General features: G+C 28.5%; 5 protein-coding genes across 7 annotated transcripts; 2 read left to right on the top strand and 3 right to left on the bottom strand.

Annotated features, from left to right (window-relative positions):
* Positions 1 to 48: 48 nt before the first annotated feature.
* Positions 49 to 11,043, bottom strand: LOC122515370 (glycerol-3-phosphate acyltransferase 1, mitochondrial). Of its 3 annotated transcripts, none has more exons than XM_043632689.1 (12): positions 10,285 to 11,043; positions 3,533 to 3,854; positions 3,241 to 3,396; positions 2,767 to 3,161; positions 2,130 to 2,553; positions 1,860 to 2,028; positions 1,584 to 1,762; positions 1,312 to 1,495; positions 1,033 to 1,253; positions 866 to 976; positions 587 to 779; positions 49 to 503 (listed from the first exon to the last, which is right to left on the bottom strand). In XM_043632689.1, exons 2-12 carry the CDS (start codon positions 3,842 to 3,844, stop codon positions 316 to 318), a joined length of 2,532 nt encoding a protein of 843 aa, XP_043488624.1. In that variant the 5' UTR covers positions 3,845 to 3,854; positions 10,285 to 11,043; the 3' UTR covers positions 49 to 315. The 3 variants fall into 3 exon arrangements, with proteins under 3 accessions (XP_043488624.1, XP_043488623.1, XP_043488622.1); XM_043632688.1 differs by lacking the exon at positions 10,285 to 11,043 and adding an exon at positions 7,951 to 8,004; XM_043632687.1 differs by lacking the exon at positions 10,285 to 11,043 and adding an exon at positions 5,282 to 6,133.
* Positions 11,044 to 11,310: 267 nt separating this feature from the next.
* LOC122515366 (V-type proton ATPase subunit B) lies at positions 11,311 to 13,761 on the bottom strand. Its single transcript, XM_043632683.1, has 4 exons — positions 13,581 to 13,761; positions 12,586 to 13,052; positions 11,836 to 12,501; positions 11,311 to 11,735 (listed from the first exon to the last, which is right to left on the bottom strand). The coding sequence occupies exons 1-4, from the start codon at positions 13,666 to 13,668 to the stop codon at positions 11,469 to 11,471; spliced, it is 1,488 nt and encodes a 495-aa protein (XP_043488618.1). The 5' UTR covers positions 13,669 to 13,761; the 3' UTR covers positions 11,311 to 11,468.
* Positions 13,762 to 14,181: 420 nt separating this feature from the next.
* LOC122515368 (TGF-beta-activated kinase 1 and MAP3K7-binding protein 1-like) lies at positions 14,182 to 24,009 on the bottom strand. The gene is made up of 7 exons (XM_043632685.1): positions 23,768 to 24,009; positions 23,306 to 23,543; positions 23,107 to 23,239; positions 22,792 to 23,032; positions 22,429 to 22,685; positions 21,908 to 22,352; positions 14,182 to 14,481 (listed from the first exon to the last, which is right to left on the bottom strand). The coding sequence occupies exons 1-7, from the start codon at positions 23,856 to 23,858 to the stop codon at positions 14,456 to 14,458; spliced, it is 1,431 nt and encodes a 476-aa protein (XP_043488620.1). The 5' UTR covers positions 23,859 to 24,009; the 3' UTR covers positions 14,182 to 14,455.
* Positions 14,481 to 19,253, top strand: LOC122515367 (4-hydroxybutyrate coenzyme A transferase-like). The gene is made up of 6 exons (XM_043632684.1): positions 14,481 to 15,073; positions 16,892 to 17,044; positions 17,260 to 17,499; positions 17,583 to 17,987; positions 18,074 to 18,340; positions 18,428 to 19,253. The coding sequence occupies exons 1-6, from the start codon at positions 14,872 to 14,874 to the stop codon at positions 18,610 to 18,612; spliced, it is 1,452 nt and encodes a 483-aa protein (XP_043488619.1). The 5' UTR covers positions 14,481 to 14,871; the 3' UTR covers positions 18,613 to 19,253.
* Positions 19,354 to 21,732, top strand: LOC122515369 (4-hydroxybutyrate coenzyme A transferase-like). Its single transcript, XM_043632686.1, has 6 exons — positions 19,354 to 19,911; positions 20,072 to 20,224; positions 20,303 to 20,542; positions 20,616 to 21,020; positions 21,105 to 21,371; positions 21,445 to 21,732. Exons 1-6 carry the CDS (start codon positions 19,758 to 19,760, stop codon positions 21,633 to 21,635), a joined length of 1,410 nt encoding a protein of 469 aa, XP_043488621.1. The 5' UTR covers positions 19,354 to 19,757; the 3' UTR covers positions 21,636 to 21,732.
* Positions 24,010 to 24,351: the final 342 nt, after the last annotated feature.

The following is a 24,351-nucleotide window of genomic DNA, read 5'->3' as shown; positions in this document are numbered from 1 at the left end:
ATTCTTATCGGCAAAACAATTATAAATTGACATATAGATATCACATTATGATTTTAGCACTCATTTACTATGATACAATGAAAAATCATTCATCATAAAATAAGCTTTGTTCAGTAAACTTTCCGACTGTACAAACATTTTAATAAGAAAGTAATAACTATTTACTTTGTATATATATATATATCTTTTTAATATTTTTAACATCTTCTTTTTTTACGCGAATTTACAGAATATCATCTAAAAAGTCTTATAAAATATGCTTTACGGCTTAGAAAAACTATATACAACTTTTGATAAACTTTGTTACCTTGAAATTCACTCTGTATTTCTGATCCATTTAAACATTGCTATATTTTGATATAACGTTTCGATAGCCTCGTTTGTATTGTAAGCCGGTTTTAATTTAAAATTTTTAACGTTATCTTGAAGAATGCATTCTAAGATGTCCCACTTTTCAAAAAGCTTAAAAGAATTCTTAATAGGATCAACACATAAACTTTCACCTAAAATAATCACGTTAAATTTCGTAATTAAATTAAAATCTTATTACTTGAGACAATGAAATTTTGAATTAAACATTATTTACCATAAAGAATTGCACTGCTGTCCAAATTCGTTTGAATTTCTTTAGAAACTTCTTCGATTAAGTCCCTTTCGGATAAAGATTTTCCTATTAATTTTTTCAAAGTAAGTGCACTATACGAGTATGTATCAATTAATGGACGCAAAAGCGTATGTAAAAATTCCATATACGTGATTTCTGTTGGTGTTAAATCAAGCTGAAAAATAAGATTAACTGTAAGATATTATTTCAATGATGTTAATAATTTTATAATGAACAAAAAAAAAATTAAATTTATTTTACAGAATATCGTTTCGGCCTTATAGGAGCGTTTTCTGTACATTCTTCGTCTGAACTATCATCAAAATACTTTGAACATCTTCTACTCCACTTTTCTATATCCACATAAGATTCCTGTAAAATCATTTTTATTAAAATAAACGTAATGTCGATTTTTTATACGAACTTACCTCATCTAATTTAATAGAAAGAGACTGTTTAAGCTCTTCTATAATTTGATCAATTTTTAATTCAAGCGTCTCACAAGGTTTGCAAAAAATAAGCTCGTATCTTAATATATCACATAGTTGAATTATTTTTTTTACTAATTCCTCTTTAAAAAAAGTTTTATTGGTTAGAGTAACTTCAGAATTTATTACCATGGGTAACGTTTCGATACAAATTCCCGTTACTGAAAATATAATATCGATAAGAAAATAATATAGATTTAGGATGAAGTGAGTTCTTACCTATAGCGCTTTTCATAGCGTAATAAGGTAGCATAGTATTGCTGTAATACGATAATTCAATTAAACTTGATAATATTGTTACAGGAAAAACCATAACGACATTTGATTTAATATTCTGTCCATCCACAGATTCTATTATTTCTTCTTCTTTTAGTTTGACTAATCCTGGGCCTAAGATATCCAACTGGAAATGAAAAGTTTCAATTGCTTCTTTATTATCTCATCGTTAATTTAATTTATTAAAAAAGAAATAATATTATTATTTTACTAACTGCATGATTAATAATGTCAATGGTTTTGCCAGTGAATGCCAAATCATCGTCTTTGAAATCTTCTCGAATTTCATCAAACGATTCTACCAATTTGTCTAAAGTACATCCATTTCTGAATTTATTTAAAAGTAGACAAGCGACAACATTCGTTGACATAATAGGAGTATATTTAGAACAATCTGAAAAAATAAATTCAACCAATTCCTAGTTTTAAATCTTTGATATTAAAATTTTTGTTTGCTATAATAATTAGATATACGACAGTTTTTTACATACCGTATACAACATGACGCGCTATTTTATCAACTAGTTGACGATGTTCTTCTACTACGAAATCTGTTCCATAAAGAGATGAATTAGACATCGTGTATTTGAGAGTCCTGTCTTCTCTTGGAAGTTTTCTAGACTGTGTTTGTTGTAATTCTTGAACTGATTTCACCATTTCCTAATCATATACATGAATAAATAAATAAATAAATAACATTCACATTTGCATAAAACATATAGATATGTATAAATTCAATATTTGTTTGTTTTTTTACTTACTTTAAGTGAAAATGGTTGACAGAAATTAATTTTAACAATCCCATAATTTCCCATTAACGTAGACCACATAGCTTTTATAGTAGATCCAAAAGTCTCCATTTTTTTGGGTTGTCCTAATTGTTCTCTGACAAAGTTTCCGTCTACCAGACGCTCATAGTTCATCGCAGTCGGTATTATTAAAGCATCCTCGATTTTACCATCCATATTAGCGTCGACAATAACACTTAGGATACCACCTTTTGGCATACATGGTTTACCAGTTCTTGTTCTGCCACCCTCAACAAAGAATTCCATGTTGTGACCAGCTCGAAGACTTTCCGTAATATATGTATGAAGAATGGCACGATAAAGAACATCCTTACGATTTGCGGATGAATCGATACGGCGTTTAATAAAAAAAGCACCTAAACCTCTGAGAAGCCATCTATATGGAAAGTAATAAATAATTTGTTTTTGTGTCAATCTTTTATTAATCCATTGCCCTGCAATATCGTGTGACACTCGTAGTAAAGAAAATAAACAAACACGAGAATTTGTTAATTTGATTGATTACGGCATGCATTCTCGGAATTTAAATCGTAGGGCAAGGGATTGATGTAAGTAGATCATTGATATAAAAAAACAGAATAACACGTACCCAAAAACAGGAATTTTTAAATTATCACCAGCTGCAATCAACGGGTTTCTAATATTATAGATAAGAAGAATAAAACTTATCATAACGTAATCCAAATGACTACGATGCAGGGGTAAGAAAATTAAAGGCAAACCAGATTCTTTTGCCTTTGTCAATATTTCTATATGCGGAGAATAAACTATAGCCGATTGTGTGAAACAGGGTAATAATTTGTAAAGAACCCATGCGGCTATTTTTAATAAGACGTTACTAATTCTACTTTCCATATCTAAAAGTATTTTTTTCGCTCGTTCTTGAGATTTTATCAAGGCTGCTTTTTCATTTATTTGATCTTTTACAGATATTTCGTAACCAGCTAATTTAATCGCTTCTTTTAATCTCTCATTGTTCAATACCTAAAAGAAATGAAATATTTGTATTTTTTTCGAATCAATTTATTTATAACAAATTAACATATTTAATATTATTACTTACTGTCTCCGTTAATCTTGGATTATAATATGTTTTAACATTGTAAACGTGAGACAAATGACCAAATAATTTAGAAAATAATCCAGGACCGGAATCTATCGTCAATATGTTCGCACCATATGGGTCCCGACATTGTTGATCTACTAAACTTGCATTATTCTACAATGAGAGAAATAGAGATTTAATTAATTACCAAATTTTTTGAAACATCAAAACCCTTCATATTTATTTAATATAAATTTGTATAATTATTAAAATGATTTTTCTAACTTATCATAATTTATAATAAACTTACTTTAGACGAAAGCATAGTACAACGAGAGCAACAATTTCTTAACAATGAACCCGTTCTTCCATAACACGATGCAGGTAGCTCGTCAAAGGTCATTTTATTATATTTAGCAGCAGATAATAAATCATAATCTTCAGAAAATTTTTGTATAACATCTTCCCTTCTTTTACGCGGAATAATGTCTAAAACACAAAGACTTGATATAAGTTTTCTGACAATTATATGACAGTATACTTTAATATTATTCACGCTCACCGGCCTTTTCTCCCATTTTACATAAACTTCTTGAAGTCGCATGAAAAGTACATCAACCATGTTTGTAGCTCTGTAAAGGAAACTTAATAAATAAAAAAAAAATAGTAATAATAATAATAATAATAATAATAATAATAATATAATAATAATTTAATAAATATATAATAAAATAAATAAATAAATAAATTTGTTAACACGAATATATGTGTATAAAAATTGATCAGAAATTATAGTAACTACAATAGCCAGATAATCTAATGTTATATTGAGTATACCCCCTCTGTAAATTTTATATTGCATAGATGGAGGGGGGGTGGGGTATATATTTATTCTTACAAATTAATTGAAATTTTGTAACTAGAAGGATTACTTATAACCGAGATGATGAAAAGACACTCGACTGCGCAATGTCTTTTTTACTTTGAATTATAATATCATATGACATGTAAATAAGGTATTAGATGTAATTTAATCTTCGATGAAACAAGTTTATCGAGAAATTATTATCGCTATTTCATTTGACTCCAAATAATTTAGTTTTATTCGTAAAGAAATTTTTGTTATTAAAAATTGAACAAATTTGAAGCCAAGACAAAGTGATTCGTAATTATAATTTATATTTAAAACGTTTGTCTTCTATTTAAAAAAAAGAATTATTTTGATAAGACTGATAAAGACGCGTAACAATAACCGTCAAAGTCCAAGAGAATAATGATATCACATATTTAGATTGAAGAAGAAAAAAAATAAAGAATGGAAATGAACAGAGTGATAGAAACAACGAACAAATTCTATTGTAATCTTGAATTGATGATACATCATCGCTTTTTTATTTTCTATTAGGAAAATTTCTTTCCCGTTCTTAATACTATTTATAAATAATTTTTTTAAATTAACAAAAAGAACCGGATAAATCTGACGGTGTTTTTTCTTGTATTTAATTCGAACAAGCGCTTTTGCTGTTCATCCAAATTATTGGACATTTTATTATCGAGTTTTAGATATTAATTTGAGAAATTAAAATTTATCGAAACCTTTATGTGCTCCTTCATTTTTGTTTTATATTTTCTTATACTTTATTTCCAATAATTACAAATTGCACTATTCATTTTAAACTTAATTCAAAAATTTAACTGAATAAAATATTATTGATTTAATTCTATCGCAATTATAAACACGTGTCTTTGTTATTCGCGTTATAATAACTTAAGTGTGGTGTTGCTTTAAAAAGTATTATGAAATATGACGTATATTTTAATTTACAAGAAAAAAGAATAAAATATAATATTACCAAATAAATTGTGCCGAAAGTGAATAATTTTGTTTTAATTACAGTTAATAAAAAATGTAAATCTAAAGATAGACAAATTCGTGGACAATGAAAAATAATGACTATTACAATTATTTATGCGCCACCCTAATATAATATTAAGAAAAGTATATTCTACTTTATACACTAAATTAATTTAAGCTTACTACAGTCACAAGTATTATTACCTGATATTGAAAAAGTAGTAAAGCACCCCGCAGAAGAGGAAAATCTCGATGAGACCATCCATTATTCCGCCGAGCATTGGTTCCCACCAAATTTCAAATTCAAATATTTGTAAAGTTAAGGAAAGAAATAGAAGGAGGAGAAGGAAGAAGAGGAGGAGGAAGAAACGATACAGAAAGTAAACAGACCTACTAACAATTAATAAAAAGAAAAAAAAAATATTCTTTTTCGTACTGAAAGAGAGGATACAATTTAATTGCAGAATATTTAAATGTTCCTTTCTGCACGTGGATACTACTTGTTGGGTACTGTTACCCACCACCAACTCTACTATACTCTTACATTAAAACACACGAGCAACGATTTAACTTAACTCGAGTTTAATCATAGAGGACGAACTGACATACGATCGAACACGAACGAACCGAAGGAAACGTCACATAGATCGCATCAAGAAAGTCTACGAGTTGATATCCACCACCACCCACCACCCCCCTACACTTCCATCTTCTCCTTCTCTTGCTACCAGTACCTGTGCGTGCGCGCTCGCGCACGCGTCACACGTGTATATCCGTGTATGGGATTACTTTCTTTTGAAAAAGTATTTTCTTCCTCTTCTTATACTTCTTTGCTTCTTATTTTCCATGCAGTTTGACGGTGCAATGTTTGTAACGATTGACGATTTTTATATTCGACACGACCGACTATCCCTTGAACTTTCTACCGGTTTGCGTTATAGTTGGGTAACACCACCACCTTCATTACCACCACTCCGTCATCATCATCATTATCATCATCATCATCATCATCATTATCATCATTATCATCATGATCACCATCACCATCATCACCAACCACCACCACTATCACCACCACCACACCTCTTCCCTCCTTCTCCTCCTCCTCTTCTTCCTCCCCCCGTTGTCCCTCGATATAAAATACGAGAAAGAGAGGGATAGAAAGAGTCTGAGGAGAACAGTTCACTGACTTTTCGATACTCACTCGTGCGAGATCGTGAACTCAAACTTTCTTGCCTTCCCAATCGAAAGGCATGTAAGATTTTTTATTTTATTTGTATCACCAATTTTTTAATATCTCGGAGTTTATATTACTTGTATTTGATATTATTAGTTCGGAGGTTTAACGTGTTTTCTGAAATTTTTGTTTAACATCTTTGTAACATCATTATTTTCGTTTGTATTTTCTTTCAGGATTTGATATTAAATATTAAATCATCTAGATTAGATATGAATGTATTTTTTTAATTTTATCTTTCCTAACATTTTGTTTTATTTTTCTTTATTTTTCATACTCTTACTCCCCCCCTCTCTCTCACTCTCACTCTTACTCTCTTTTTATTTATTTGAGATCTTAATCAAGATTTGATTTAATATCGAATCATCTAGATTCAAGTTCAAAGGTTCGATGGCTTCAACGAGATCTTTTTTTTTTATTTCATCTTCTTGTTCTCTTTTTCTTTCTATGTTTCTTTTTAACCTTTTAATCAAAGAGTTGATTTAATATTAAATCATATAAATCTGATATTAATTTTTCAAAGGTTCAATGTTTCAACGAGATATTTTATCTTCGAAGTGTATCTTATTGTTTATTTCTTTATTATCTCTGTTTATTTATAATCTTAAATCTTGATTTGATTTAATCTATTTAATATTTACTTAATATCTTTTTAATTTCAAGTAATCTGAATTTGATATTAATCGTTCACAGGTTCTGATATTTCAATGTGAAATCGTATTTTTATTTCATCTTCCTGAAACATCTTATTGTTTCTTTCTTTATAATTATCTCTGTTTATTTCTAATGTTAAATTTTAATTTGATTTTATGTCAAATCATCTAGATCAGACAGTATTATCTACATGAAATATTTAATCGTTCAAAGGTTCAACATTTCAATGAGATTTTTTTATGTTATCTTCGTAACATATCTTCTTTTTTATTTCAATCTAATCTAAATTGAATTTATCAATGTAATATCAAATTATATAAATATAAATACTGATCGTAATAAAAATTTTCAACGTTTTAATGTAATTTTCTTTTTTATTTTATCTTTGTAACATATCTTGTAAATAGTTTTTCGAACGAGAACAAATCGTAGATATTTTCTTCTGATCTCTCACACTTTTTGGATAGTCTTTAAAAAAGATAAATCAACATTCGTATTTAAATTTTTAGATAAAGTATATAAGGTAAATTGAATACGATGAATAATGTCCGATAAATGTTGCTAAATTTTGATTGTGTAATATTATTTATATATATATATATATTAAAACATTTATCATTAATGTTTGTCTCTCATCCTATCTAGTTAAAGATAAAAATAAATATAAGTATAAATATACATATTACATCTGAATATATATTCGTGATGAAATCAAACATAGACTCATTCGTTACTTTAATTAATCTATTATGTAATTTAATAAGAATAAAAAAAGAAAAAGAAGTAAAATAAAAATGACAAAATAATAATCACGATGAAATAACAATTTCTCTATTCGTCGATGTCAAATAATTACACATTCCAAGATTAAATGAAAATAAAAAATAAAAGAAAATTCACAGGAGTTAAGATTGAAAGAAAGAAATAAGATAAAAGAAAAAAGAATAATAAAAATAATAATAATAATATTTAAAAAATCTACGATAAGATTCGACGCGTACACGACGAGGAACGGTCCATAACTGCGCTCAAACTTTAAAGCCAACACGACGAAATAATCGTAGAGAAAGGTCGCGTCGTCATAGCATGATTAAAAAGTTCATTCGACAAGAGATTCTCATACTACGAATGATACTCTCATTCTATCTCTTTTCCTTGCATTAATTCTCCTCTCGAACTCGATACATTTATAACGAAGAATAATACTAATAATAATACTAATGATAATAATAAAAAATGAAAGAAAGAAATATATAAAAACGTAAAAAACAACAAACGCAAATCTCAATGATTTTAAAAAGATACCATGCTCGCGCGCCAGCTATCAACTAGTCTCTCATTGGTCATCGAAACGTGGCGTTACTTCGATTCGACCAATCGAATCGTTGATAATAACGCGCTATCGTATAAGGCGATTCTTGTGTATAAATGTATAATATATTCAAAGAAACACGAATGAGAAGTACCGATATATATTGGCAAGTATGCCTTATTTTGCATTAGTTTATGATGACATATTACAAAATAATATTAAACTTTATTATTATTATTATCACCATAATTTTTTTTCCTTTAAAGTATAATAAATAATAAAATGAATTCATTTAGATTCATTCTGTGTAATTATGTATATATGTGTGTTTGTAAATGTTAATGTAAATATATATGTTTGATATTATATAAAAGATATGTTGCTATTGCATGACTCGTTACGTTGGTAGTTAAAAGTAAGACGATGCGTGTAAATTGCATCGTTTTTTTCATTCCACTTCTCATTGTCAATTTTATATACGAATGTAGATGACGAAAGGTAATTTAAGATAGCGTGGACGATGCACGATTTAGTCTCTTCGTGTCTCTCTGTCTCTGTCTGTCTGTGACTACTGTCTGTCTTGTCTGTGTGCACGACTTACAAATTAATCCTATTGAAAGCCATTAGCGTTTTATGCCGGACGTTATTGTGTGTCAATCTGTTGAGAATGCATTAAGATTCTTCGTCTATCCCTTCATTCGTTCCTCAATGTTACGATATATATATGTATTCATGTGGGAAAAAACCTTTTTTGTTTTTCTATTTTGTACTATGCCCTGGCAATCTATTTTTTCTTTAGATAATTGTAATTTTTGTAAAAGCTTAATTTTTGAAACATATCCTTTTTTATCAATAGAATAATATTTTTAAAATATTAGTAATTTTAATTATCTTCTTACAACATTCTTTTAAAATGTATTCAACAATATTAAATGTGAATTTTTAATTTTTAATCGTTTAAAGATAAATATGTTTATTCGTTTTATTGTTTTCTTTTCTTTTTTCCCATATAATATTGAAACGTAACGTACGCATGAAATAATAATAAGGAATATCGACATAAAGAAGTAAAATCAGAACAACTTTTACCCTTTTTCTTCGGTTGATCGCTATTAGAAAGCGTTTTACATGATAGCCATGCATGCAAAGTAAATCAGACGATACTACTTGAATACACATGATGTCAATCAACTGGAATACTATTTTCTTTGTATTTGACATGATTATACAACATATTCCTATCATGTGTTTCAAACTATCAACAACTCATTTCATTCTTCATGCATAATAATGAATTTTTTATTATGAAAGTGGTATAAATTTATTTATAACAAAAAATATAACAAAAAATATAACATAAATATAAACATAATTATTTTTTATTTCTAATCGATGAAAATTATTTGTTTTTAAATAGTTTTATACCACTTTCCTTATAAACGATTATTATAAAAATTATGTAAGTAAAGCGAATTATTCTTAGCTACTTTAATAAAAGAGTCCACATACCAACGTATATTTGTGTGTGTTTATAATAAAATTTTAAATAATAAAAATAGAACATTTTTGTAAAAATGTAAAATGAATCTCCTCGCTTGATCCTTTATCTTTAAAATAAACTTTTGTTTATAAAAATAGGTTAAGAATTATTCCTGAACTAACTGCTGGGGTAAACGTTATTTCCGACATTTTAATGCAGGTATAAATAAAAGTCTTAAAATTATTTTCGTTCGACTATACTCGACCTTACAGAAAACGTGTTACAAAATCAAAAATTATTTTATCTATTATCAATGATTTTTAATGTCCATTTAATTTGTTGAATGTACGTAAATTAAATTTAAACAAAGTTAGGTTCTAAATTACAGGACATTCATTTTCAAAAAATATTCTAACTGATACCTATTATATTATTATTATTATTACTATCATTATTATAGTGCATAACCTATATCTATAAAAATGATTCATAATCGATAATAAATATATAAATGTTCACATTACCTTTGATTAATCTTAATCGTTAAATAAACAGATTCTTCTTTCTTATTTATTTAATCACTAGGATAAGTTTAACAAGAATAAATATGTCTATAGAAATAAAATTCAATCAGATAGAAATATTAAGGAACACGCCACACTTGTTTCGTTCGTTTTGAATTAAGCTTCGCATCGAAATAACAAAAGAATGTCCTTTCTGAAGTTGTCGCTGTTGAATTTAAATTCAAATTACATTTCAAATTAAATTCGATTAAAATATTTCACTTAAATCACGTATACATTATATTTTTAATATTAATAAAATATTTATATATGGATAAATCAAAAACATTTTGTCAAATACATTTAATATGATATATAAATAACAATTTCCTTATCCCTTTTTAAAAGAAAATACTTTTTGCAGTATTCTGTACTTAAATTTGAGAAAAAACAAACACGTTAAAAGAGTAAAACTTCGAAAGACATTTCCTTAGTATTCTATTCTTCACTATACATTTATGAACAATACAATAGAATATTTTACATAACATTGTAGAATTAATTACCTGTACATAGGTACTATTTATTTTGTTTTTTGTTAAATGTAAGCTTTCGTTTTTGGAATGGACAAAAAGCGGCATTTCAAAATGTTCTTATTATAATACAGAGTGCATACATTTTCTAAGTATGTTCAAAGATATATTCTTCTGCAGCACTATACATATATATGTGTATGTTAATATTGAATATTATATATATATATATATATTACACTTTACAATTAAAAATTTCCTGCGAATGAAAAAATGAACGATCTAAAACAAGATAACAAAATCTTTCTTTTTTTTTTCTTCTTTCTATATACCAACATAGTTTTATTTTCTTGATCTTATATAAAGTATATGTTTCCATTGATAAATATAATTTTAATACCACTCTAAAAATTGATGTGTTAACATTTCAAAAATTATATTAGATTTTCCATTATAATATTAGAATATATTTCATCTTTTTTCATAATTCAAAAAAAATCTTTTCTCTTTGCTCTTGTTTTTATGTAACAGAATAAATTATTTTCAATAACGCATTGCAAAGTTTTGACTTTGTGAGCAGCGAATATATATATCTATCTTTTCTTCCTACTGTTTTAGAGCAGTCATTCATTACGAGGTTTTATTTGAAAATCATATTAGTTTAATAAAAAATTAATGACGAGAATCTCTCGGATAAAATTCAGCGAGAGTACTTGTCGGGATTCTCTTAAGCATTTCCTTAGGGAAAATACGAAGTAATTGCCAACCAATATCCAACGATTCAAAGACTGTACGATTTTCATAACCTCCTTGCGAAATGAAATTCTTCTCAAATTTGGTTAAGAATTCCAAATATAGTAAATCGTCAGGAGTTAAAGCTTCCTCTCCTACGACAGCTTTCATAGCTTGCACATCTTTACCAATAGCATAACATGCATACTGAAATATAATTATTGATTTATTTATATAGTTATAAATTTAGTGTCGATAAAACTAATCGAATCAATAAATTAATATTAGTTTTAATTAACAGACTTACCAGTTGATTAGAAACATCAGAATGATCTTTTCGTGTCATTCCCTCACCGATAGCAGATTTCATCAAACGAGAAAGTGATGGGAGTACATTGATTGGTGGATAAATTTGTCTGTTATGTAATTGACGATCGACGTAGATTTGTCCTTCGGTGATATATCCAGTCAAATCAGGAATAGGATGCGTAATATCGTCGTTGGGCATAGTAAGAATTGGAATTTGAGTAATGGAACCATTACGTCCTTCGACTCGTCCAGCTCTTTCATAGATGGTTGCCAAATCAGTGTACATGTAACCAGGGAAACCACGTCTACCGGGTACTTCTTCACGGGCAGCTGATACTTCTCTAAGAGCTTCTGCATATGAGGACATATCGGTAAGAATAACTAGGACGTGCTTTTCGCATTGATAAGCTAAGAATTCAGCAGTCGTCAATGCTAAACGTGGTGTAATAATTCTTTCGATAGTTGGATCGTTAGCCAAATTTAAGAAAAGACAGACGTTTTCCATAGAACCATTCTCTTCAAAATCTTGCTTAAAGAATCTCGCAGTTTCCATATTTACACCCATAGCTGCAAATACTATGGCAAAGTTATCCTCGTGAGAGTCCAAAACTGATTTTCCTGGTATCTTAACAAGACCAGCTTGACGACAAATCTGTGCAGCAATCTATTCAAATATAAAATAAGTAATTAAAACAAATATAGAATAAAAATGAGTGCATATAATTATTTAGGAAGGAAAGAACATTACTTCATTATGTGGAAGACCAGCAGCAGAGAAAATTGGAATCTTTTGACCACGAGCGATAGAATTCATAACATCGATAGCTGAAATTCCAGTTTGTATCATTTCCTCAGGATAAATACGTGACCAAGGATTAATAGGTTGTCCATCGATATCTAAGAAATCTTCAGCGAGAATAGTTGGACCCTTGTCTATTGGCTTTCCAGATCCATTGAATACACGACCTAACATATCTTCTGACACAGGTGTTCGAAGGATATCACCAGTGAATTCGCAATGAGTATTCCTTGCATCTATTCCAGAAGTTCCTTCAAATACTTGAACTACTGCCTTTGAACCAGAAACTTCCAAAACTTGTCCAGATCGCAAAGATCCATCTGAGAGTTTTAATTGTACAATTTCAGCATATTTTGGGTATTTAACTTCATCCAATATCACCAATGGTCCATTCACACCGGAAACGGTTCTGTATGCTGTAAAAATTATAATTGTCATTTAAAAATATCAAGTTTTTTTTTTAAGATTTAAAACATTTTATTTCATCGACTCTACCTTAACATCGTATTAAATCTGACAGCTTTTTGGTTAAACTTGTATTAAATCATTCAAATAGAATTAATTTAAATAAATAAACTCAAAAATATTACTGACATTAATACAACAAAATTTAAAAATTTAACAGGCAACATATAGTCTTCCAGTCACATGACGCGTGAACGATTACGAAAATATACAATTGATCGATAAAAGCATATTTCAATAAAAAAAAATACACCAAAATAACCAAATTAGATTATATCAATTATTAAACACACGAAATGATAATCGTAAATATAAATTAATCATAAATAAATACAATTATATAAAATCAGCTGACTTGGTCGTAGGATCGATTAAAATGCTACGCCCAGTTTACTGTAAGTGGTATATGCTCTTCATTCGGATTACTTTTTTCTTTTTACAAAATTATTCAGTTGATTATACAAATAAATTGTACTTACTAAGACGCGGCTGAGATACGAAATCTCGTGAAACAGCCAAAACATGTTCTTGAGTTGCTTGGCGATCGCCAATATTTTTCGAATACATTTTTTATTTTACAACGAAAATGGTTACAATCCCTACACTATGTTAGGTCCACTGAGTAGCAGAATATACTACTGCGTCGAAGTAAAGAGAGACAGTGGAAGGGTAGGCACAAGAGGGAACAGAGGGGAACAGGGGGAAGCAGGTAAGATCGAAACAGTACCGTTTGTATTTAAAATTATTATTTTTTTTAAATTGATTTAATCTATGTCAACGTTGTATCGTGAAAAAGATTAATTTATTTTTTAAGGTTAATGTTATTAGAGTCGATAAAAGAAAGTTAAGTATAAAAATAATGGAATATAAGTTATTTTATTTTTCGAGTGACAAAGATGAAGAGAAGGCACGTGGGATCACGTGTCACAAACTAGGTTAATCATAGTATGTTTTAATTTTTAATAAAAACTTTTTTATAGGTATGAAGAAAATTCTGTCAGCGTAAAAATTGTTTATTTAATATTGCTTGGAAAAGTACATGTTTATTTTTAAGGGATGGAGAAGAATTTAGTTGAAATAAATAACATTATTATTTAATGTGTTTGCAAGGTAAGTTATCGACCGAGATATGGCGGGATTTTCAAACGATTCTTTTCATCGAATTGTAATTAAACGTTCATCGATAATTGTAATAATAAATAATAATATTGAATATGGCATAGTGGTTTTTTAATTTTAATTTCAAACTAATAGTGTATATCAAATTAATTAATAGATATGTGTTGTATATTCCAGATAAAATTGTAAGTTTGCTCAGGGTACTAGTAATCGTTGATACGGTATAGATGCAAGGTCATACGGTCCTGGTTCGCGTGCAAACTGCAAAAGAAAGTGGAGACGAGAGTATGTGGATAGATATGGTCTTGAACAGTTTTTGATAACGATACATATCAACGAGTAAGAAACGAATATATTTATTAGACAGACAACTTCGTGACGTAATAAAACGATAGTGACGAAGCTTACTAGTTCTATCTCGTTTAATAATTGTCTTTCTTTTAAATTAAAATAGTTAAATTTTCGCTATTCTTTATTGACAGGCTTTTAGTCACTGACATCTGTTCGCATACACACGTACATATATACATTCAGAAAAATAATTATTTGTGTCTACAAACATACAGAACATTATATATGTGCATATTGTTTTGATTATTATTAGAAAATAAATAGTGTCGAATTAACGAGGACTAAATTGAATCAAACACAATGGCAGCAATCAAACGTTTAACTGGTTTGACCAAAGCCCTAACTTCTATGACTACATCTACAACAAGAATTTCTTGTTTACCAGCTATAAAAAAAAACTTTTTTACCTATGTAAATGAACCGTCAATGCCAATACCAGGAAAGGAACCTTGTTGGCTCAAAACTGCTGATGAAGCTATTGAGCAAGCCAATCTTGATTCAGGTAATTTGTTAATGGATCTTTTTATTAAACAATATTTTTACTTGTATGCACATATTAAATATGCTTTAATTGGAATGCAAATATTTACAATTAATGGATTAAATCATTTGTATTGTTGCATTTATGGAAAGTATGAATAACCCCATAACACTATGTATGTATCAACATGTTGTTTGAATACCAAAGATCGATATTTGATTTGTTATTTTAAATGTATCGATTAAACATTTGGATTAAATTTAAATAGAAAATCAATTGATACTTGGGGAGAAATATAATGCAGTTGGAGAATAATCAATAACGTATCTACTTACTTAAGAATATCGATCAGAACAGACTTGGTCTGTAAGCTACAATACGATTAAACATCTGTTTTATTTGACCTTATCAAGTGTACATATTTAGTATCGAATTGTTCATTTTAATTTGTTTGCTTTTCTATTTGATAATTTTATATTGTTTCAATTATTTAAAATGATAAAATTCTTTTAATTAGAAAGAAAAATAGATAAAGAAATGTTCGATACTTTCATTGTTCGATATTTTCCATCTTTTTGTTCTGCTATTATCATAAATGCGTAATTTTATTTAATTTATTTTAATGTGTATTTATATTATATTTAATTGAATCAAATGATTGTTTTTCTTGAGGTTATAAAGAAAATGTTATTCGATTACAATATTATTCACGAGACAAAGTCCAATATTATTTATAATAGTCGTATATATGTTTATACAACATTGATAAGATGTATTACTAAAGATATTATCGTTTAAATTATTTTTTTAATCAATTACGTTATCTTTCTTTAGTTTTTTATTAACAGTAATATATAAATTTACTTTTTGGATAATATTTATTTACAACAAATAAAATATTAAAGTTATAAAATAAATTGTTTATGGTTTAAAAGAAATCCCCCAAAATATTAAAAGATTAAGAAATAATGTATAAAAAGTCTATATGCTTAAGTTATTTATATTAAATTATGCTGGGTAACATATAAATATTTGTGCGTAGGCGCATGCCCGCGCGAGTATTTGATTTAAAATTTATGAACCATTTTACATTTAAATTATTATCATCTTAACATCATCAATTTGAATTATTATCATCATTTTATATTTAAATTATTATCATATTGACGCGTATCCAAAAAAAACTTATGTAACTTCAATCTATCTATTATATAAAATCCCAAATAATTAATAACTTTTTTAACTGCATGGTAATGCTTTGTACGAGCTTATAAAATACTATTTATTTACTATACCAAACTAAATGATAAAAAAATAGAAACCCGCTAACGTATTTTAATGGGTAATCATTTTCAATTGACCGGATATATGTATATAAGTAGACATTACTATAGACTCTTCTATTATCATCTTACCGATTTAAATTGCAATGCTGAACAAAAATATTGGTACGAATTATATTTTCGTATAATATTCTATGTAAATCTGTAAAATATATCAATTAAAAATAAAAAATAAAAGAAATGATAATTCAATCAACGTTAAGTTAAAGTCAATTAACTTCCGGTCGAATTTTTGAACAATATTTTTATCACGAAGAATATACGATAATCTTATTTTGAAATAATATTTCGTATTGATTTGATAGAATGAAATTTGCACATATGTATCTATTTGTGTCTATATAAATTTGCATATTAAGCCTTGACACATATACGTAAATATCTATGTATATGTGTAGATATATACGTAAACATACACGTATGAACACTAAAACTTTATATTTGCTCGACGTATGAAATAAAAAATATATATATATATATATATTATATTTTATAGATCAATTAGTATTTACCCAAGGAGCAGCAGCTACACCGGTTGAATTACTAAGAGCAATGACTGATTATGGAGTTCGATGTGACGTGAGAAATGTACGTTTATATCACATGCATCTAGAAGGACCTGCACCATTTGCTTTACCAGAGAACGCAAGTATGAAGCTGACTGGATCATAATTATTTTTAAAAAGTAAAAAAAAAAACAAATTCAAATCGAGTTATGTTTGACGATATAGTATTTAAAAGAAAAAAATATATAAAAACTCATTGAAATATTTGTGAATCGTCAGTGAATTTGTGAATCAGTAAGAAAAGTATAAGCTAATGTAACACATTGATGATCTAAAGGAAAACTTCATTTGTACATAGAGCATTTTAGATCAGTGAGTTTATTCATTGGTGGCAATGTAAGGAAGGCAGTTAATCAGGGTAATGCAGATTGTATTCCTATATTTCTACATGAAATTCCAAAGTTATTTAAACGGGGCCATATAAAACCTGATATTGCTTTAATTCATGTTAGTCCACCTGATTCTCATGGTTATTGTTCTCTTGGAACTAGTGTAGACTGTGTACGGTCTGCCATGAGTAATTCTAAACAAATCATAGGTAAATTTCCAATAATCTTTACTAACTTTTATTAATTTTTGTATATGTAATTAAAAATTCAAATAATTATTTTTTTTCTACAGCATTAGTAAATAAACATATGCCAAGAACATTTGGAGATGGAATAATCCACATCAGTCATATAGATTTTGCCGTTCAACACGATGCCCCGTTACCAACGCATCCTGTGAATAAGCGTTCGAAGGAAGAAGATCAAATTGGGAAAAATATAGCTGAAAATTTAGTCGTAGACGGTGCTACATTACAAATGGGTATTGGTAGCATTCCAGATGCAGTACTATCGAATTTAACTAATCATAAAGATCTAGGTATTCATAGTGAAATGTTCAGCGACGGTGTTTTGGCACTTGTTAACAAAGGATGTATAACGAATAATCAAAAGAGTATGCATAAGGGTCGTATCGTAGGATCATTTTGTATCGGCACTGAAGAATTGTATAAATTTATGCACAATAATCCTTTTATAGGTACGTTCAAACATTTTTTAATTAATTAATTGCTTATTTAATGTAATCATTTTATAATCATTATAAAAATATATTTGATTTTACAGAAATGTTAATGGTAGATTATGTTAACGATCCTAAAACAGTTTCTAAACAACCTAAAATGACAGCAATTAATTCTTGCATAGAAGTTGATATTACCGGTCAAATTTGTTCCGATAGTATTGGAACTAGAATGTATTCAGGTTTCGGTGGTCAATTAGATTTTATTAGCGGAGCAGCAATGTCAGACGATGGTTGTGGGAAACCGATCATAGCCTTACAATCACAAACTAAAAAAGGTGAAAGCAAAATTCTGCCAATTTTAAAACCAGGTAAGTCCTTGTTTATCAAAACAATAAATTACTAGTATCATTGCATGTATATTATTCTTTGATTAATATTGATCAATTTGTTAACAGGTGCTGGCGTTGTTACTAACAGAGCGGTTGTTCGTTACGTCGTGACCGAGCAAGGAATTGCATATTTATTCGGCAAAAGCCTACAACAAAGAGCATACGAATTAATTAAAATTGCTCATCCTAATCACAGAGAAGCATTAGAGAAAGCTGCTTTTGAACGTTTAAAAGTAATGCCGGCGCCATAAATTAAGCAACAATTTACATGGAAAATTAACACACATATATATATATATAATATATATATGTGCATATTTATAGTATAATTTACCAACATTTATTGTCTCTAGATTCTTTTTTTTCCTTCCTAATATTTTTTTATTGAATAGAGATAAATATTATAAAAGTATTAATAATGAAAAAAGTGTACAGCTTTAATCCGCATTAAATTCTAATATGATTCGTAAAACATTGTTTAGGCATTTTTATTATATGTTAATCGTTCGAGTGCCAGGAATCTTTAAAAAAATCGTGTCGACGAATGCCAAGCAATCACTATGTTTGAGTAACGTGGCACTTGTTGGCAAGGAATCTGAACAGCGCGCTCACGCTACTTGAGACTCAAACGTTTAAATATTAAACAATTATTCTAAAATATCTACAGACAATACTATATTTTAAAACAATAATTATAATAAGCAATTCTAAAAACTCAAATTATAGACATTTGAATGAAAGCACGTTAAAAAAAATAATTTCCATGTAAATCATTTTTTATATACAATTTTTAGATATTCATTTACATGTACTAATTGTAACAAATGGATAAGTTCATTGTATTCGAAAAGAAAGAAAACAAAAAAAAAATACATAAAAGTAAATAATTTTACGTTAATGTTATTTTACTTGTAGCTGTTGTTAGTTATATTTTTATTTCAAGAAATATTAATGTATATAGAATATTTTTGTAAATTAACGATAAAATACAATTTCATTTATTTTTTTTAATCTAAAATTTAGGATTTTTTCTTTAGAATAATTTTTTAAATAATAGCAAGGAAATAAATCGACGAATATCGAGTTTGATCGGTAAAAAATTGGTATTTGAATATCACAATAAGCCTACTATGATCATATAAGAAAAATCAAATATCGTTAGACACGATTTTCAAATAGCAATCGTGGAGATGGCAACGGTTTAAGTCTTGGAATAATTACGTCTGTCATTGATAGAATTTTAGAGCATGAATTATCTAAATTTAAATGTTATTATAGGGCATAATCAATTGTGCCGTATAAAATTAATTAAATCTGTATTATTAACATAATTTATTTACTATTATTTATAATATATATATATTTATATATTTCATTTATATCGTGATCGTGAAAAATGTTTCGAAATTTGGATTCAACTTTTAACAAATTGCGACCAACAAAACCGTTTAATTTATGTGGTTTGAGATATATAAGGGAACCATTTCAACCCTTAAAACGTTGCCCGCGATGGGTTTGCGTCGAAGATGCTATAAAAATAATAAATTCAGGTAAACGATATTATTATTTTGAATATTATAAAACTATAATAAAAAAAGAAAACTATGTCATATCAATTATTTAAATTTCTTTGATCAATTGAGAGTTGTCAAATATGTATGCATAATCTTTGCTATCTAACTATGCACCAATGGACTTTTATTATTTCAGAACATTTAGTATTTATACAAGGAGGTGCAGCAACTCCGTTGGAGTTAATAAGAGCAATGACCGAACATGGTGTCTGTAATAATTTACGTGGTGTTAGGCTAATACACATGGGTTTGGAGGGAGATGCACCTTTTGCCAATCCTGAATTTGAAAGTACAAAAATTAATGAAATATTCAACAATACTATTTCCTAATTCAATTTGATAAACATCATTGCATACATTTCTTCAGAACATTTTAGATCAATTAGTTTTTACATTGGTGCAAACGTTAGAGACGCTGTAAACGAAGGCAGAGCAGATTGTATTCCATTATTTTTACACGAAGCACCAAAGCTTTTCTACGAGCAAAGAATTATACCCGATGTTGCTTTGATACACGTCAGTGCACCTGATGCACGTGGATTTTGTTCGCTTGGTGTTAGCGTAGATTGTACACGAGCAGCTGTTTGTACAGCCAAAGTTATAATCGGTTGGTAGAGTAAACAATTATTATTATTTCGTATTATCTCTATTTGAATGATTTGTTTTTGGATTCTTTTTAGCACAAGTTAATGAACACATGCCTAGATCGTTTGGTGACACCGTTATACATTCCAGCCATATAGATTGGGCAGTCAAATATGATTGCCCTTTACCTTGTATAGCCAGTACTCCTCCTAATGACATTGAATTAGAAATCGGTAAATTCATAGCACAAAGATTGGTCGAGGATGGTGCAACTTTACAGCTCGGTATTGGAAACATTCCTGATGCTGTACTCTGTGCTTTGGTTAATCATAAAGATCTCGGTATACATTCAGAAATGATTGGTGATATGACAGTGGATCTCGTTGAAAGAGGAATTATAACAAATAAATATAAACTCAAACATAGAGGACGTTTAGTTTGTTCGTTAGGAATCGGTACTAAAAGGCTCTACGATTTTTTACATAACAATCCTTTCGTTGGTAAGCTTAAATATATTAAATCATATTTTTTGTGTTTAAATAAGAAATATGATCTTTAAAATGAACAATTTTTTTTCCAAATAGAAATGCTAGCAATTAATTACGTTAATGATACTCGAGTTATATCGATGCAGCCAAGGATGACTGCAATTAATTCTTGCATTGAAATGGACCTTACCGGACAAGTATGTTCCGATAGTTTGGGTTGTAAAATGTATTCTGGTTTTGGTGGTCAACTAGATTTTATACGTGGTGCTGCAATAGGTCAAGACGGTAAAGGAAAAGCTATTATAGCATTCCCATCTATCACGAGCAAAGGAGAAAGCAAAATACAAGCTGTATTAAAACTAGGTATATTATAAAAAAGATTCAAATAATTTTCTTTTATTTAAATAGATTATCTGAATAAATAAATTAATTGTAGGTGCTGGAGTCGTTACTACAAGAGCGCACGTTCATTACGTAGTTACCGAACATGGTATTGCTCAATTATTTGGTAAAACATTACGACAACGAGCTAACGCTTTAATTCAGATAGCACATCCCGATCACAGAGAATGTCTTGAAAAAGCAGCGTTTGAAAGATTAAAAACTATGCCTACGAAATATTTGTGAAAACAAATCGTCAGATAAATTATTACCACTTTGACTGTTCATTATGCAGTTTATATGTACAACTAAATAAATAATAAGTAAGTCATTTTACAATAAATATACGAAAATTCCTTTTTATTCCTTCGATCATTTCTTTTATGATATACTTCATAAAGAAAAGAAATAGAATGAACACAAAAATAATATGGCAGGCAATATACAAAGCTGAAGTATATTTAAAATACCTAAAATAATATCTTTGAATCTACTTTTATAATACTAAAAGTTAATACCTTCTGGCAATGTCCCTTCTTTTTTCCTCTTTTCTACATTTTCGAAATATTCCGAGAAATTAACGTAAGATTTTATTCTCGCATTTCTATCCGTCGGTCTTGCACTAGACGAAGTTAAATCAGAAGCAGTAGAAGTTTCGCTCGTTGATATATCAAAATTACTTTCCATAGCGACCGAACTTGTATTCGAACAATCATCGTTGTCTGTTAATGTACACATTGGTACTGTTTGAACTATTGGATTGAATCTTACCGCTTGACCCGTTGGACTTTTTAAAGCATGTGGTAGAGGAAAATTGAAATTTCGTACGAGGAGTGTAATGTCGTCTCGTTTACTGGTAGTTAAAGTACTTTGCGAGTTACTCATGTTAACGTCATGGTGAATTCTTACAATTTTATCTACTACAGCTTGAGCGACACCCGTTAACGTGGATTGAACGCGAAACTAAAATTAATATGAGTTTTTATATTCACGCAAATGAAATCTTCTAAGATGTAATGTAAATTATTATAATTAATACCTGTTCAACAGCCATAAGAGCTAATTCTTTATTAACTTGATCAGTTCCTGTTGCTTCTTCCAATGATTTATAGAGTCCACGAGACATGAGTAATAGAAATCTGCACGAATCATCTAATTCTATTCCACCATGAATTTCTGGTTCTGCTATAATAGGCTCTGCTTTGGCAGATGCTAATTCTTCGAATTCTCTATATCCACCTTTAACAAGATAATTTCCTAGACAACGTGTATTTTCTTGATTTCCAAGGTGAGAACCTTAAATATCATAGACAGCTCTTAATAATTATTCTGAAACAGATTCGTTATACTATATACATAATTTACATACGTGTGTGTCTTCTTGTTTAAATAATGAACACACCTTGTCTGATAGAATCTGTGTCTAAACCAAGTTGAGATAATCGTAGAAGTTCATCTTCGTTACGTAAATCATGATCGACGCTTAACTGAATAACTCTTAATACTTGATTATCATCCGTTTTACATAATAATGCTCTGCTGTCTCCAACATTTGCAACATACAATCTACCACTATAAACAAGTGCAACAACTGCACTTGTTCCCGCAGACAATTCACAATTTAATGAATTTAATTTGTCGACCTATGAATAAACTACTTACATGTATTAATCTATATGAAAATAATATTTTTAATGAATAGAATAATATTACTAACCAAGTGAGGAAATTTTTGATATGTTTCATAGGAATTCAAACCATCAGGAATATCAAATTGTAAACTTGTGCGTTCTGCTAACAAATCACCTATGGAGTCTAAATATCCACGTTCCACCGATATAAATGCTTGTCTGGAACAGAATACGAAGTTACATTAAATTTTATTTATTCCAATTATTATTATTGAGAATATTTACCTAAGAACTTCCTTTATTTCCTCATCAGTAAATTTACCATTTAATTGCCCAAGTAAAATTTCTGCCGCCATTCTTTGCATGGCAAAATTAGCAGCTTTTGTTCCTTCGTGACCATCAAATACACCATAGAGAAAAGTTGTATCGTCGTATTTGCAATGAAAGCTACGGTCTTCAAATGGATGTTCTTCTTGACGATATCCATCCTCGCGATAAATTTGATTAGTTGAAAATCCTACACCTTTAAACGATCAAATGTTACAAATATTAATTTTAATTTCAGTTGAAGTATAACAGATATGTATAATAAATATTCATTGTTTTATTAAATGGACAATCAATCTTTCTCGCACACATAGTTGTACTTAAATATGATAAAAATAAAAATAAAATATTGTTGGAAATTAATCGAAATGTTGCAAGTGATTAATTATAATATAACATACTAAATATTAAAATACATACCAGATTGCTTACAAACAGGTAAATCATCTGTCCAATTGTATTGAGTATCTTGGAATGGCATTATGTTTATGCACTCTGCCCTTGATGGCATTTTATCAAATTTCACTTTAAGACGAAATACGTATTGTTTAATTGATTTTTACACTGTTTCATATAACAAATATTATATTATTGTAAGACAACATAACCTAATATAGAAGTTAACTGTGCACCGTACTGTTTTCAATAAACTTATAAGAGAATTTTTTAAAGATAATTTCTGTATTACCGACTATAGGTAACTCTCAATAAGTTTGATAGTTTTTATCTTTCGACATAGAGTGCGCTAGTTAACTATTACTAATGATATTACCATATGAGCAAATAACACACACAAACATACTATTCACAGATATAAAGAATAATGTATACTATATATAATGCATTCAAACAAAGATAAAAAGAAAATAAACAATATGGGATATATATATGTTTTTACCATTTAATTATCATTTAAATGCTTTCCTCGAAAACTATCAGAAAGAAAAATACAAAGTGCAATATCAGCAGATAATTTCTTTAAATATGTAATTGATAATGATGCA

The sequence above is a fragment of the Polistes fuscatus genome, unplaced genomic scaffold (genome assembly GCF_010416935.1).
Source record: "Polistes fuscatus isolate 324 unplaced genomic scaffold, CU_Pfus_HIC Scaffold17, whole genome shotgun sequence".
Taxonomy (NCBI): Eukaryota; Metazoa; Arthropoda; class Insecta; order Hymenoptera; family Vespidae; genus Polistes; species Polistes fuscatus.
Note: the sequence above shows the minus strand (reverse complement) of the source record. Positions and strands in the feature narration are given on the sequence as shown.

Excerpts from the sequence above, each read along its gene's own strand:
- LOC122515370 (XM_043632687.1), bottom strand. The coding sequence starts at position 5,358 with ATGCTCGGCGGAATAATGGATGGTCTCATCGAGATTTTCCTCTTCTGC. Across the intron at positions 2,029-2,129 it reads GTCAACCATTTTCACTTAAA|GAAATGGTGAAATCAGTTCA; the intron begins GTAAGTAAAAAA and ends GTATATGATTAG. Across the intron at positions 977-1,032 it reads TTTCTATTAAATTAGATGAG|GAATCTTATGTGGATATAGA; the intron begins GTAAGTTCGTAT and ends ATGATTTTACAG.
- LOC122515366 (XM_043632683.1), bottom strand. The coding sequence starts at position 13,668 with ATGTATTCGAAAAATATTGGCGATCGCCAAGCAACTCAAGAACATGTT. Across the intron at positions 13,053-13,580 it reads CGTATCTCAGCCGCGTCTTA|CATACAGAACCGTTTCCGGT; the intron begins GTAAGTACAATT and ends TAATTTTTACAG. Across the intron at positions 11,736-11,835 it reads CTGATGTTTCTAATCAACTG|TATGCATGTTATGCTATTGG; the intron begins GTAAGTCTGTTA and ends ATTATATTTCAG.
- LOC122515367 (XM_043632684.1), top strand. The coding sequence starts at position 14,872 with ATGGCAGCAATCAAACGTTTAACTGGTTTGACCAAAGCCCTAACTTCT. Across the intron at positions 17,988-18,073 it reads GCACAATAATCCTTTTATAG|AAATGTTAATGGTAGATTAT; the intron begins GTACGTTCAAAC and ends TTGATTTTACAG. Across the intron at positions 18,341-18,427 it reads TCTGCCAATTTTAAAACCAG|GTGCTGGCGTTGTTACTAAC; the intron begins GTAAGTCCTTGT and ends ATTTGTTAACAG.
- LOC122515369 (XM_043632686.1), top strand. The coding sequence starts at position 19,758 with ATGTTTCGAAATTTGGATTCAACTTTTAACAAATTGCGACCAACAAAA. Across the intron at positions 20,225-20,302 it reads TGCCAATCCTGAATTTGAAA|AACATTTTAGATCAATTAGT; the intron begins GTACAAAAATTA and ends ACATTTCTTCAG. Across the intron at positions 21,372-21,444 it reads ACAAGCTGTATTAAAACTAG|GTGCTGGAGTCGTTACTACA; the intron begins GTATATTATAAA and ends AATTAATTGTAG.
- LOC122515368 (XM_043632685.1), bottom strand. The coding sequence starts at position 23,858 with ATGCCATCAAGGGCAGAGTGCATAAACATAATGCCATTCCAAGATACT. Across the intron at positions 23,544-23,767 it reads ACCTGTTTGTAAGCAATCTG|GTGTAGGATTTTCAACTAAT; the intron begins GTATGTATTTTA and ends GATCGTTTAAAG. Across the intron at positions 14,482-21,907 it reads AGAAGGGACATTGCCAGAAG|TTTGCACGCGAACCAGGACC; the intron begins GTATTAACTTTT and ends TTTCTTTTGCAG.